The sequence below is a fragment of the Clytia hemisphaerica genome, unplaced genomic scaffold (genome assembly GCF_902728285.1).
Source record: "Clytia hemisphaerica strain Z4C2 unplaced genomic scaffold, Clytia hemisphaerica genome assembly, whole genome shotgun sequence".
Taxonomy (NCBI): Eukaryota; Metazoa; Cnidaria; class Hydrozoa; order Leptothecata; family Clytiidae; genus Clytia; species Clytia hemisphaerica.
In genome coordinates, this window is record NW_027104548.1 from 841,863 (window position 1) to 856,950 (window position 15,088).

Genomic DNA, 15,088 nt, shown 5'->3' on the forward strand with positions numbered 1-15,088 from the left:
GTTTGATGCCTGTATTTTCACTTACTAACCGTGAAGTCAGTTACTTACATCAGTGATCAGTGGAGGCTAACATGTATACCATAACTTGGTCTAATGTGGATATCCCTCCTCTAATTCTGACACCCTTTTTATCAGCTGAAATTGATAGAAAGGTTGGAACTGTTGTTCTTGGCTTAGTGGTCACAGAGGAATAATCCTTTTTCAATCAGTGATTCAAACTTTCATATTAGTATTTCTGTCTCTAAGGCCGATGAAATTTACATATGAGTTTACCGTCGGCCGCCCGCATCTCTAAAAAGCACCCGCATGAAAATTTCATGATCTTCAAAATTCCTAAAATTTTCATTATTGCGAAGCGAATATACATGAGCGAAGCAGTTTTGCTATATCGTGTGCATGTACCTTTAAATTCTATATACCAGGGGAGCGCCAAGGAAAAATTGATGTCAGTTTTCTACGGTACCGAAAACACCTTTTCGGTCCATCAGGCGGCACTTTCTCATACATTTCTATCCGTCGCTTCCGTAAATTTGGAACAATTGGTTTTTAGTGTAGAGGATGTAAACCAGATATCTAAATAGTTACGGAGATAATCTTCGGGCGAGTTTCTGTTCTGATTATCTCCCTAATGTTTAAATTAGGAAATTTAAAGAAGAGATCGGAAAATCAGCGCGGGCTGGAAGCGTTCAAACGCTCGTTTTTCAAGAAGTCGTTGCATTGACTCGGGCAAAGACTTTCGAATGTTGACTCTGAATTTGAATGTTGACTCTGAATTCGAATGTTGACTCTGAATAGACCTTTTTTCAAAGAGGCCACCCTGTTGAATAATTATGTAGTCCAGCAGAAAAACAATGATAAAACCATGCATAATTATTACAATATGCATGATACAGTAATTATGCATGGCTCTATCATTGTTTTTATAGCTGGACTACATAATTATTCAATAGGACGTCCTCCTTGAAAAAAGGTCTATTCGAATGTTCACTCTGTCTTTGAAAAATAAAATCATTGTTGTTTTGAAATTGAAAAGAGACGGTGCTTTTATAATGAAAAGAAATGAAGAAAGCAGCTGAACTGTGGAATGAGAAAGAAAGAAGATGGAATTTTTATCAACAGGACAGCAGCCTCAACGGAGTTGTTGCTTCGTTGCAAAAAGATGTTCACAGCTGAAAAATGAACTGTATTATGATGGTGGGAGAACCATTCCTTGGATGATTGGCTGGATCTTGATTCTTGGTAGTAGAGAGCACAACATGAATTTGGACTTTTAGTATGTTTTGAAATGGGTAAAAGATAATATATTTTGGATATGATGGCTAACCTCGAAAAATTTACTCCTCCGCTTTATTGAGTGGAAGAAGAACTGTTTGTTTGTTGTTGCTTTTTAAATTCTGGCTCGGCCGACCCTCGCTCGATGATGTGGACTCCGTGGCGTGCTTGTTGTTTGTTGTTTATGAATACGCATTGGTGGTCAGAGAAATAGAACATTGACATGTGATTGTATTTTAAAGAATTTTATTGTTGATAATGATAAGGGTAATGACTTGTAAAATGTCAAAATACATCGACAAAACTTGACATTATTTTTATGATGCACTTTAACTGTTTTAAATTTCTGTGCTACAATTAATACAGCCTACAGCCGAGAAAAAAATCACAGATTTTTTTTTACTTTTTTATGTGAAGAGTTTGCTCCTGTTTGTCAGCAACTCAAGGGTAAAAGATTTGCCATATTTGTCTCCAACATACTTAAGATTTTAAGAGCCTTTAGATTTCCCAACTTTGAAAAAATACACAGCCAGTAAAATTTAGAGATTTTGCTTAGTAGAATCGTTGAAGAATACTTTCAAAATCTCAGATCTTTACTTTTTATCTGGTTTTTCATTATTTTCATCTCAGGATTTTACAGCGCTAATAGTTTTAATATAATTTTAGAACGTTGTTAAAATTTTCAGAATTTATGATACAATTAAACGATATTCCTAATTGCTTATGATTTATTGAATTTTCAAATTGCATAAATCAACTTATTTCCATTAAATTCTAATCTTGAAATTCTCTGTATTTCACATCCCTGTCTCAATAAACCGGGTGATGTCTCAAGTTTGTTTAATTTTGTTGCCTCTATGGTCTCACTTTTTGAAGAAGCTAAAGGGTAATTTTTCCACCAGATACGAAATATTTCCAAGTTTTCCAGCGGGTATGTGACACAGGGGTACGTGTTTATGTTAGTTCTTTCGTTTTAAGGGGTTTGTCAAAAACTTGCATTAAAAAAAAAAGAGTTTTCGAATGTGCTTTTTATAATTCGAACGTTCAAAATTAAAGATTCGAAAGTTCGATTTCGAACTCAAGGAATTCGAAACCGGAAGTAAAACAAGTTCAAAACAAAAAATAATAACTAAAAATATTTAAGGCAGACAAACTTTCCCGAGCAAAAACGATTATTGAACTTTTTATTGAATATTCTTAGAGAGTAGAGAAGAGCATAATGGATTTGGGGAATATTTTTAACCTTTTAGTCACATTCATTTGAAAGTGCTCATTTTCCAACGATTCATAAAAAGATTTGTATAATTTTCCTCAAATCCGTAGAAGTAAACATCGTAAGTTAGTACGCCTGAAGTGTTTGAGTAAATCTCTTAAGTCTTCTTACACCCTAAGCAGTTGTCGGGGTTTCGCGGGGTTACGAATCTATTTTAAAATCGCGTGACCCTATAAATATTTTGCTTGCAACTTGCGAATCGAGTGACTTGCCTGGATCGCTTCGCAATTCTTATACATATACACTAGTTTCTATATTTCTTTACAACTACAACCTCCATCGTTGTTAAAATCGTCTCTACGCAGGATTCCCTCTACGCATGACCTTTTTCCCAGAGTAAACACGGGTAAACAAAGAAGATTTTTTACAGAAAATGTGACCGCCCTCAATCCTACAACTACAGCGGGCGTCACGCCCATCTATCTGCCTAACCGCCCTGGCGGCCATTTTAGTTTTTTGCCAAATCTAGCGCCACTGTAGCAATCAATCTTTATTTTTCGTTCGCAAAACATGCGTAGGGTTGAAGCGAAGCAAAATTTTTTATTTTGAGAGAGAATGGTTAGCAGAAATGGTGGATAAGGTGCTGTTGGGAAAATAATGAATAATGAATAATGAAATCATGCCGCATCTATTTTTGGGTAAGTTCACGACGGTAAACTCATATGTAAATTTCATCGGCCTAAAAAAGCGTGTCGGAATTAGACGAGGGATGTCGATATTAGACCAACTTACAGTAGCCCTCAAATAAATGACCTATCTGGTCCTTAAAATACCGTTAGATGGGGTAAAACTTGCATCAGTGGAGGCTAACATGCATAGCCCTCAAATAAATGACCTGGCTGGTCATTTAAAATAAAAAGTTAAATCAAAACAAAAATGATAGAGTAGAGCTGCGAGCGGAGCTGCGTAGTTGTATTTTAATGACCAGCCAGGTCATTCATTTGAGGGCTATGCATGTTAGCCTCCACTGATGCAAGTTACCCGATCTAACGGTACAAAGTTAAATCAAAACAAAAATGGTAGAGTACAGCTGCGAGAGAAGCTACGTAGTTCATTTCTAGACGATCTCAATCGAAAGGAATCGACGATCGAACCAGTCGAACCAAATCAAACGCAACCGACCGATTGAAATTCGATTGTCGAATGCAATTTTCAGATTCGATTGATATTCGATTGCCTTCGATTGATGTTCGATTAGGATTCGGTTGCGTTCGATTCCGGGTACAGACATCATATTCTTTTCGGAGTGGTTAGAGAGATCAGTGCTCACGATACTTTCTGGCGATTTCAAAAGACCGGTAGCATTACGGGTAATCAAATTTCAAGTAATCTACCCTCACCAGATCACTAAGCTGACTACCAGACGATCTCAATCTAACGGAATCGACAATCGGACCAGTCAAACAACAATCAAACCAATCGAATATTACCCAGAATTTTGACGTTCGATTGAGATTTGATTGCGTTCTACAATCAAATTTCAATAGGTCGATTGGGTTTTATTTGGTTCGACTGGTTCGATCGTTGATTCCGTTCGATTGAGATCGTCTGGTCATTTGTTTTGAAATTTTGCTGCTTTGATTGGTCAGTCATTTGAGGGCTATGCATGTTAGCGTCCACTGATGCAAGTTACCCGACTTCACGGTACTACCCAGGCGTAACCAATCGAAGATAATCGAATTCGATTTTTAATCGAAACTAATCGAAGAGTAATCGTTTCAATTAGTCTTCAATTATCGAAGTTATCAAATGCTTATCGAACTTATCGAAATTTCCAATCTTTTTCTCAATTATATAATTCGATTAACAGTTGGGTGTTTAAGATAAAAACGGGAATTATTGCTCTTTTTGGCAAATATTGCCAAAAACGGCAATTTTTTTAATGATCTGTTAAAAAAGACAAAATATACACGGCGCTGACAAAATATGCACTGCATTGATTATGACATCATTGAATATGTCAATAGACACTTATTGAAAATATAATGCTAGAAGCTAAGCGGCTTGAGAATGGCTTACAAGCATTGTAGTAGGGGCCACTATGTCGCGAAAAAGCTTCCCGTGTGCAGCAGCTTGTGCAAAGGGATTTTATGATTGAATATTGTTCCTTGAATGTAGAAGATCAAAATTTGAGAGGTGGGGCCGGGTGTGACCACCGGTTGCCATGGAAACTGACGTCATTGGTTACTATGGCAACCAAAATAAAAGGTCGTCAAAATTGAAAAATTTTTGTTTCATTCGAAAGAGCATGAAATACTGATAAGGAAAAAGGTCACAACCTATATCTGAAAATGAATATATCAGGAGATATAAAGGAAATAAGGCAACATGACGTCATAAAACGATGACGTCATCGAAAAATAAAAATTTGCCAAAATTCAAAAATTTTTGGTTTTTTGAAAAGAAAACCTTCCAGTGAACAAAAAATATTATTACGAAAAAGTCTGAAAATCCTTTTTAAGAAGTCTATGAGCAAAAATTGATATTTTTAAATTTTGCCTGTAATGTGCTTGGGCAAGCTCCAACCTTCGACAGGCAAAAAATGAAAATGTCAATTTTGACCATAGACTTTTTTTAACGAATTTTCAAACGTTTTCGTAATAATATTTTATGTTCACTGGAGGGTCTTCTTTTCAAAAAGACAAAAATTTTCGAATTTTGGCAAATTTTGATTTTTCGATGACGTCATCGTTTTATGACGTCATTTTGCCTTATTTCCTTTATATCTCCTAATATATTCATTTTCAGATATAGGTTGTGACCTTTTTCTTCATCAGTTTTTCATGCTCTTTCAAATGAAACAAAAATTTTTCAATTTTAACGACCTTTTATTTTGGTTGCCATAGTAACCAATGACCTCAGTTTCCATGGCAACGAGTAGTCACACCCGGCCCCACCTCTCAAATTTTGATCTTCTACATTCAAGGAACAATATTCAATCATAAAATCCCTTTGCACAAGCTGCTGCACACGGGAAGACATAGTGGCCTCTACTATTGGCTTGATAAGCATTTTCAGTTCACTACATCATCAAAATTGCAATCATCTAAGAGCTTGGAGTCGGTTGACTCCTCGTTTGATCAGAGATTTTAAGGATATATCGAGAGGGGTAGATTATGGGTTTTGAAAATGAGAATATTTATTTTTGGGTAGTTTTGGTCCTGTGACATCAGGACCTGAAAATCTTCTCAGATATTCAATTTAGCTAGGTTTTTGTCATGTGATTCTTTATAAGCAATATTGAAATAATCAGAAATAATATCATCATTTATTATGTTCCAATATCACATATCCTTACTACATTTCAGGGAAAAGTAAAGATAAGAATCAATAAAACAAACTTTCTAAAGACTGCATGTTATTACGAAAGAAAAATTCGCTAAGGTATAATATTAGTCTTCTTAAAGTCAAATTTTATCTAAAATCATTTTGATTGGCTTAGGTCATCATCAAAATCATAAAAGTAAAAAGAAAATCAACTTTGGAAATATTTGGAAAATGATAGAATATCACAATTCAAACCTTAGCATAGTTCCAAGCAGCTTATACATCTCTTGAAATATGCTTGACCACTACTTTACCTTGAAATCAGTTGAAACCAATACATCATGCTTACAATTTTATTGGACAACACAAAGTTCTTGAAGCCTTTTTTAATGTACTTAAAGTTCCATGGTTGAACAACCAAATGCGAACATGCTAAATGACACTTTTCAACAATAGAATCCATATTATGAAAAAATGAAAAAGTTTGTATGGAATTTTCTTACACTGCCATAACTTTTAATGGTTCCTTTTAAGCTTTTTTAATCGCTTCCAATTATCAACATTGTTGCAAAAATAAGCAAAAAATATTTAGTGATTCCTATGTGCCCTCAGCCAGAAATACTTTCCTCCATTGATTTTAAAAATCAATTTTACTTCCACTTCAACTGTGGTGAGATTTTACTCAAAAGGAAGCCTTGATTAAACTTTCTCTCATTTTCATAAATTGTTATCTCAAATCATTGTTATTATTGGCAAATTTTTATTTTACAGAAATTTCTATCAACAATTCCAAATAAGTTTTCAACGGCATTACTGCAAGGTAAGTATTTTATTTTGTTACTTGGGCACAGATATTTATTGTTGACAAACTCAAACTTTTAAATCTGTTTAGAACGAAATTTCAGTTGTAAATTTTATTGTTTAAGCCCTTGTTTCAATCTACAGTAGAAAGTATAAACGAAAGCAAGCTATTTTAAATTCTTATCAAAAATATATTTTTGAATCTGCAATTATTAATCTTCTCAATGTTTCAAATGTAAGGTACGAATATTTAGAGATAAGGCTGGGCTTAAAAAATTGTTGGTTTGCCGTCACCCGACCCTAGATTTTGGAGGTGGGTCGGTCGGTCGGAATTTTTTTTATTTTGGCGATTTACGAAATTTTCGTCCATGGAAGGGTTAACAGTTTGTTTACATTTAGGTAATTTTGAATAAAAAACAGAAGTGCTAGCAGGGAATTTACGATTTTTATGCTTGAGACAAACAAGATACAAGTTTTGATTTTTTATTGTTTGAAGTTTTTGAAGGAAAAAAAATCTTTTAAATGGCAATAAAATGTTTTGGGTCAGCAGGTTTCGAGGTAGGGTAAGTCGGGTGACAGCAAACCAAAAATTTTTTAAGTCCAGCCTAATTTACTTTATTTTAGAATGTAGCATTGCCGTTGCATGATTATCTAGATGAACAAATTCGTAATTTTTGTATCATTGCTCATGTTGACCATGGTAAAAGCACTTTAGCGGATCGTCTTTTGGAAGTAACAGGTGGATATGTCAATTTACAATTATTTTATAAGCTATGTATACCGGAGCATTGCAGTTGACTGGAATCTTTTGCTACTTCTTTTATACTCTTCTTATTGGATAAACTTGAGTTTTGTAACAGGGGCGGGTTCTGATTTCCAAAAAAAAACAAAAAGATTTTGTAAGATTTCTGAAGTTCCAAACTAAAAAAAGAACAGAAATCTCGTAATCTAGCGAAAGTAAATTTTATAGAAATTCAAGCTTTTTATTGTTTTATATACTTCAAGGTGTATCTACTTTATTTCTGTTTACAGGCACAATTAAAAAAGATGCAAAAAACAAGCAAGTTCTTGATAAACTTCAAGTGGAGAGAGAACGTGGCATAACAGTCAAAGCACAAGTACTATTTCTTGCACAGTTTCTCATGTTTGTGATTCTGCTCATAAAATAATCATGCAATAATATTAATAGTTCATTTCAACTATGCCTTTCAGCTCTTCTTTTATTTGCTTGATAAGGATTTCATGAAATAAAAGTAGTCAAATAGAAAAGAGCCAACCAAATATATCATTGCATCGGTTTGGCCTTTGTATAATGCGTAGGGTTAGACTTTGATCACTCCATTTATACCACAAGGGATGCCAATGACACTACGTCTTTCGATATCAATTACTTACCACATATCGTTTTTCTACCGTTATCTTTCAGACCTCATCAATGTTCTACAAAGCTAACAATCAAAAGACTTTTCTATACAATCTTATTGACACGCCGGTAAGTAAGACGTGAAAACCTGTTATAAGCTACAAAATTTGATTATTATGTACTCATGTAACCCTTTGATATTCGAAGAAGCTAGGAGAAATATTTAAAATATATAAAATTATATATAAAATAAGTAAAGCCAGTGAAAAAATTTCTGGCACATTATCATTAACGAGGTTTTTTATTTTTAGGGTCATGTAGATTTTAGTTATGAAGTATCAAGGTCATTAGCAGCATGTCAGGGAGCATTGTTGGTTGTTGACGCAGCACAGGTATATAATTAAACACGAGACTCCATTATTAAACTATATATTAAAAAGCTCAAAATGATTTCGGGGAAAAACCCCACCAGCAATATTGGTACCCTATTTTTAACATCTTGAAACATTGTCATCAAATCACCTAATATGGAAATGTAGACAGATTTTATTTTTATCATTGAACTTTTTCAAAGATTCAAGGAACATTCATTTGAACGGTTAATGTTAATGTTAATGTGTATATTCTTTAAAGTCGAAAAAAAGTGTACAAATATGTACTAGCTTTAAAGCTAATAGAGTTCGACTGCCTATTTAGGGGGGGGGGTTTCAGGAGGTATCCGATTCCGTAATTCCGCCAATTTTTTCTCCAATTTCCGTCAAACCGTCTTAAATTGAACCAAAATTCCGTCACCGAAAATTCCTTTGAAATTCAATATTTTTGTCGAAAATTCCGCAAATTTGGAATATCTTTTACCAATTCCGAAATTCCGCAATTTTTTTTGCTAAATTCCGTTTTTCCGCACTAAAATTGTCTAATTTTCCGTCTCCGTCAGAGAACCCAATTTCCGTAATTCCGTCTAAATTTTCGCCATATTCCGCCACTCCGTCCGTAAAAAGGGCCGATTCCGCTCCTCCGCCAACCGTGAAACCCCCCCCCCCTATTTACAAAATGAATTATTCATCATCATCTGTAGACGAATAGTCTACATCATCTGTTGATGCCCAATCGCTGACGATTTCTTCTGTAGTGTATTTTTGCGGTTCATTATAATTTGAAGATATATTTGTTTGATTTTGTAATTTTTTAACGATTCGTAGTTTTGTTCTTGGGCTTCCTCTAACGCGCCAGTTGAAGTCTTTATTGTTATTGTCTTTGTTAAGTTTCTTTGCTTGTTCGTGCATCTCCTTTATCTTTTTCCGTTCGTTGATTGTGAAATCTTCCGTAATACTTACCTGAAAGAAACAAGTTTCTTTCAGCATGTGTAAATTCTTCATGATAAGATCTTTGTCATGCTGACTTTGGAGGGTGACTTTAAGAGGACGGCCGTTTTTTGTTTTTCTGTTTCCTAATCTGTGGTGGGTAACATTTATTTCTGGAACATTGATGTCCTCCAGGAGTTCTCGGAACCGAAATATGTCATATTTTTTCCCATTTTCTTCTTTTTCCTTATCTGGGCCTGAATATTCGAGAAACCCGTGAACGATGATATTCAGTTTTCTAGAGTCTATGTCTTTCTTTTCACTTTCTTCCTTCCGTTTTTGTTGTTCGGCAGATCTTAAGTCTTCTTTGTGCTTCTTAGTAATTTCGGCGTATGTTTTATTTGATGTCTCCGTCATTATTTCTGTTGTGTGCTTGATTTCTTCCTTTATCATGGTTCTTGTCTTTTCTTCCATTTCTTGTAGTTTTCCTGCCAGAAAAATTCTGAGATCATTTTGATGGAATCACGGGTTTTGGGTGTTGGTGTTGACCTCGTTGTTCAGTTTTTGTATGACGTCGTCTTTCTTTTTAAGTTCATTTTGCATCATATGTTGAGTGTTTTTCCCCACTTTATTTCTTAGGTTCTTCGTTATTCGGACGCAGTTTGAACATAAGTAATGATCGTTATAGGATGTCACGAATATTTGTAGTTGATACAAAGGTAGCTGTGTGCACTCATAATGGACTGATCTTTTACATTTTTTGCATTCCAAGCGATCCAGGTCTTCATCATTGGTACATCTTGACGGCGTGCAAGCTTGAGGTGGTGAGGCTGCTTCGAAAGGCTGATCTTTATCCATTTTGATGTTATTTTCATGAATTTTGATGTTTTTGTTTGTTTTCAGCCATTTTTCCGAAGAGCGTTGCAAAAGCGTCTTATCTGAGAGACACATTTCTATTAGGGCATCATCATTTCTCAGGATTAGAGAGATAAGGCTATAAAAGAAGAAACTTCTTTAAACGATTATTTCCATGATCTCTAGAGAGACCTCCGAAAAATAGTATCCAAATCTAAAGTTTTCCCACCCCCTGTGTGTATCTCAAATAGAATTTGATCCTTTTAATGTTTACGAGCCAAAATAAGGAAATACAAATATAAATCCTAAGTATCTTGATCTTGAAAAACAAGTAGCCATTACTACTAAGCTTATAGAAAAAATATTTTGACAAAATCTCATGTTTTACTGTGCCCATCGTTTTAATCTAAAACATATTAAAATTGGATTTTAGGCAATAAAATAATGTTGCATCTTTATTTATATTCACAGGGTGTTCAAGCTCAAACCGTAGCAAATTTTTACGGTGCTTTAGACGCTGATTTGACCATACTCCCAGTTGTCAACAAGGTATGTTGGTTCCATGTTCACAAATATACCTATTTAAACATCCCCTACTGTTTAATTTTTGAGAAGTTTCTCTACTCTGAAAGTCATGCCATCCTAAAGTTCTGTCAACTCACTCTTCTTCTGGATTAGTCTTATTCCTATTCCATCTCCCCCTCATTAAGTGTAGAGATATTTTTTACCAACTGGCACGCTTATCCTTATATCCAATTTTATATTAGATAATTGAGAGCATATGAAAAAAATGTCAAAGTTTCAATATCAAGCCTTAATTTCCATTATATGAAATCGAAATGTTCACTCACTCTTCAATGTTGTCCAGAATAGCAGGTTTCTCTTTTTTTTTCAGAAAATATCAAGCTTTTTCTGTTACCTATTCTTCTACTTTTAGATAGATTTGGCATCAGCAGATGTTGAAAGTTGTGTCAAACAGCTGGAAAGTGTTTTTGACTTTGCACCAGATGAAATACAATTGGTGTGTATTATTCCAAAAGAGTATCGTTTCGCTCAGTTCATCTTCGATCGATAGGAATCGAAAACTCTGGATACAAATCAAAATTTCTTGCTGGGCCTGGATGACCTAGGCTTCTTATCGGAGCAATGAGCTTTCGAGTGAAAACGTGCCATGTTCGGAGTAATCAGGATTTATTCGGAGAATAATATTTATGAGCACAGTCTTCCTTCCGAAATGCTGTTGTATATTTTTCTCATCTATTCCATAGGTTTCAGCCAAGGAAGGCATTGGAATAGACAAACTACTGGAAGCTGTTCACACAATTATACCATCGTAATCTTTAATAACTCTTTTTTAGAAAAAGGAACATGAAATCTTTATCACCAATAGCATTTTTGCTGAAAATCTTTCAAATGTTCCTCGTTATTTGAATATATATAATTATATTGAACAGCTGGCTTAATGTTCGTACAACACCTTTCAGAAGGGCTTGTACGAGAAATCGTAAATAATTTTAACGGCTTCACAAATTTTAGACCAATTGTTGAAATGAATCAAGATGTCTCATTATTGCTGTTCGATTCATGGTTTGACAAATACCGTGGTGTCGTGTGCCTGATGGCTGTCAAACATGGACAATTAAATGTTGGTAAGTTCAGATAAGAGTTTGTACTGAATAAATCAGATCAACAAATTTGTTTGCATGATGTTTCTCTATACACAGCTATACATTCTACAAATAATGGCTTGAATCAATGTTTAAGGTTTGCCAGGTGTTTTGTTATCTTGTATAAGCAACTAGATTGCTCGAGCTCTGGAGTCAGTCAAAGGTTATTTACAATCTGGTAAAGAAAAACTTTCTTTTATGATAAACCCGATAAATTACTATAAGAAAAGATAGCCCTGAACCAATAAGCATAAATCCGTTAGAATTTTATTAGAAGTTAGCACAGCAATTTTCTCAGACATTTAACTAGAAAGATAGTAAGCAGCCTTAGAACCGGGGTTAAAATTCGAGCTGAATTCAAAAAAAGTGTCAATGAAAGTGAATTGATGGCTTTCTTAGTTTCCATCAGCCCAAAAACTTTGTTCTCTCGATTTTTCTTAGGTGATAAGTTACAATCTCATTTCACGAAAGAATCATATGACGTCGTTGAGATGGGAATCTTACACCCGGATGAAGTTCCGGTAGACACATTGTAAGTTTAAAAATGACATCGAAATCGATCTCTAAAAATTGCTGAATCAAAATAATATCCTTTTAGGAAAGGAAATGAGCCACGAATTTTATTGAGTTAAAGTCATTTAAACCAAGACTAAATTAGCCAAATAGTCTTTAAGACTATTTTTTTTTCAATCTATTTCATCTATGAAGTTATGATATCAATCAACCTTCTTGAAATGGGTGAACTTAGATCTTCAATGGAATGCCTTTATCTATCATGCGATCTCGGAAAATCACCTTTATTTTTTTTGCTGAATCTTTTTTTTCTAAAGATACGCAGGTCAAGCCGGTTATGTTGTCCTCGGGATAAGAGACGTGAAAAAGGCTATACTTGGAGACATTTATCATAAATATGGCAGCAGTGTTGATGAAGCATTGTCTGAAAGATATACCTTCAAACAACCCACTCCGATGGTTTGATTCTGTTCTTTTATTACGTTTGATGAATTATCATTTTAACTATTATTAAGCTTAATCCAACAACGGGAACATCTAATTAATTAACCTGATCATCTGCCAGATGACGTAATCAAGTGGTTGGCGGAACAAATTTTGCAGATTTTATAAGCCGATGAGGAGTATGAAACTCTGTTGAAAATTACGGTATAAAATATCCCCCGAATATGTTTTATGTTGATATCACGATGACGTTAACTATAGCATTTTCTTTAAAAATCGAAAAATGCTTAGAATTTCTGAACCAGTTGACGAAAATCATTGTTTATACAGTTGAGTCTCAGTCCCTATATAATGCAAAACCACACGGGGAACACAAATTTGTTCGAGTTAAGGAAATTTCGAGTTATGGAGTAAGGTTTATAAGGCGGTGTTATCTGAAGAGACGAGAAAATTCGTTCGAGTTAAGGAGATATTCGAGTTATAGAGTTTCGAGTTAACGATGTTTTCTTAACACATAGGTATTTGCAGGTGCTTTCCCATCCGATCAAAGTGTGTATGAGAACATGAAAAAATCCATACAAAAATTAACCCTAAACGATGCAAGTGTAACTGTTCATCCTGATAGCAGGTATGTACCTTTGTAGTCTAGTCCTTCCTGGACTTTCATAAAAATAAAATGCCCTTTAAAACAATAATCCTTAAACTATACTTTATAACTAAGAAAAAACAAAAAAAAACAAGCTGATCAAAATTTTACGTGGATTTCACCCCCGGTTTTGCAAAATGATGAGACTGACGGTTCATTCATCAAGGTTCACGTCACCGATCAATTTCTTTATTTTCCAGTGCAGCTCTTGGTCAAGGTTGGCGTTTGGGATTCTTGGGATTACTTCACATGGATGTTTTCAAGCAAAGATTAGCTCAGGTAACCATGTGACTTAAGAAGTGGTTGGAAGATACCGGGTGCGCCACAAAAAAGTTTCTCTCTTTGAAACTGATTTTCTCGAAATCGAAAGATTTTAAAAGAATCATTCCTATTCCATTTGAAAGAAGAAAGATAAACTTAAATTTTGATGGGTCATTTAATAAATTCGGTTCAATAGATCAAAAGTTATGTTCAACTGAATAAAAAAGTTATTTTCAGAAAGTGCCTGAGAACGTTAAAAATCGACCTATCAAATTTTTATTTTAAAACTAGCAATCGCAATAGGATTTACATGATTAAGAACATTTTTCAGTAATTAAACACATAAATTTTGAAACTGATGGATCAAAAGGGTTTAGAAACGTTCATCAAAATCATTTTAATTTACTTTTACCGAGATTTTCTTCAGATTTTTGGTTGCAGACTGGATAAAGTCTATGTAAGGCTGGGTACCTCGAAACCCATATTTGATGTATTTTTCTGAATTTTACTAGATTTTTTGGCTTTTTTCGACGAATTTTCTTCCTTTTAATGTATTCAACCTTCCTTTATGTAACAAAATGTCATTTAGACAACTAATTATCATTTTTGATGACTAAAACGAAAATACTGGTGTATCAAATAATTACGCTTCTGTTTAATTTGATAGGTCGATTTTTAACGTTTTTGAGCACTTTCTGAAAGTAACTTTTTTATTCAGTTGGACATAACTTTTAATCTAATGAACTAAATTCAATAAATGACGCATCAAAATTTAAGCTTATTTTTCTTCTTTCCAATGGGATAGGAATGGTTATTTATAAATTTTTAGATTTCGAGAAAATTAGTTTTAAAGAGAGAAACTTTTTTGTGGCGCACCCGGTATTAAATATATCAAAGATAAACATTACGGGAGAAATACGATATTTTGAACCTACTTTTGACGTACAAAATTTCGCGAGCAGAAACTTTTGCGAGTTTGAAAAATCGTGAAATTTACGACATTCACATTCGCGAATTCAATAAATAAATATTTTTCGAGAGCATAAACTTTCGCGAATCGTTGATGAACATGAGAAATTTTAAACAGAAATCGGCTGAAACAGGCCCGGCAGAAAAGCGGTAAAAGTGGGGGGGGGTGCTGAAGGCTCAAAATTAGATGAAATTCGCTAGAAATTTGAGAAAAAAAATCTAAATTGCTCAAAAGTGAGGAGGCTGAAGTCTCCCCAGTCTCCCCGCTTCCGCCGGGCCTGTAAAAAGTTACCAATTTTCCTTGAATCCGATAAAAACGGTTGTTCTTTGACTTCAAAAAGGCTAGAAATATGCTGAAAACTTTATATTTATTACGATTTCGAAGTTTTATTGGTTTTCTTTTTTAAGAATTTTTCGCGAATATAAACTTTCAAAACGTCAAAAACTGAAGAAGTC

The 15,088-nt window shown here is 34.3% G+C and overlaps 1 protein-coding gene across 1 annotated transcript in view; it reads left to right on the forward strand.

The window, feature by feature from the left end:
- The first annotated feature begins 5,853 nt into the window (after positions 1-5,853).
- Positions 5,854-15,088, forward strand: part of LOC136822778 (translation factor GUF1 homolog, mitochondrial-like) — a 54,170-nt gene continuing 44,935 nt past the window's right edge. Inside the window, exons 1-14 of the mRNA XM_067079060.1 lie at positions 5,854-5,929; positions 6,584-6,632; positions 7,238-7,352; positions 7,646-7,731; positions 8,040-8,105; positions 8,288-8,368; positions 10,604-10,681; positions 11,070-11,153; positions 11,401-11,465; positions 11,669-11,781; positions 12,241-12,331; positions 12,630-12,771; positions 13,275-13,384; positions 13,603-13,681. Of these exons, the coding sequence (XP_066935161.1) occupies positions 5,901-5,929; positions 6,584-6,632; positions 7,238-7,352; positions 7,646-7,731; positions 8,040-8,105; positions 8,288-8,368; positions 10,604-10,681; positions 11,070-11,153; positions 11,401-11,465; positions 11,669-11,781; positions 12,241-12,331; positions 12,630-12,771; positions 13,275-13,384; positions 13,603-13,681 (1,188 nt within the window). The 5' untranslated portion in view covers positions 5,854-5,900. The remainder of the gene's footprint in view (positions 5,930-6,583; positions 6,633-7,237; positions 7,353-7,645; positions 7,732-8,039; positions 8,106-8,287; positions 8,369-10,603; positions 10,682-11,069; positions 11,154-11,400; positions 11,466-11,668; positions 11,782-12,240; positions 12,332-12,629; positions 12,772-13,274; positions 13,385-13,602; positions 13,682-15,088) is intronic.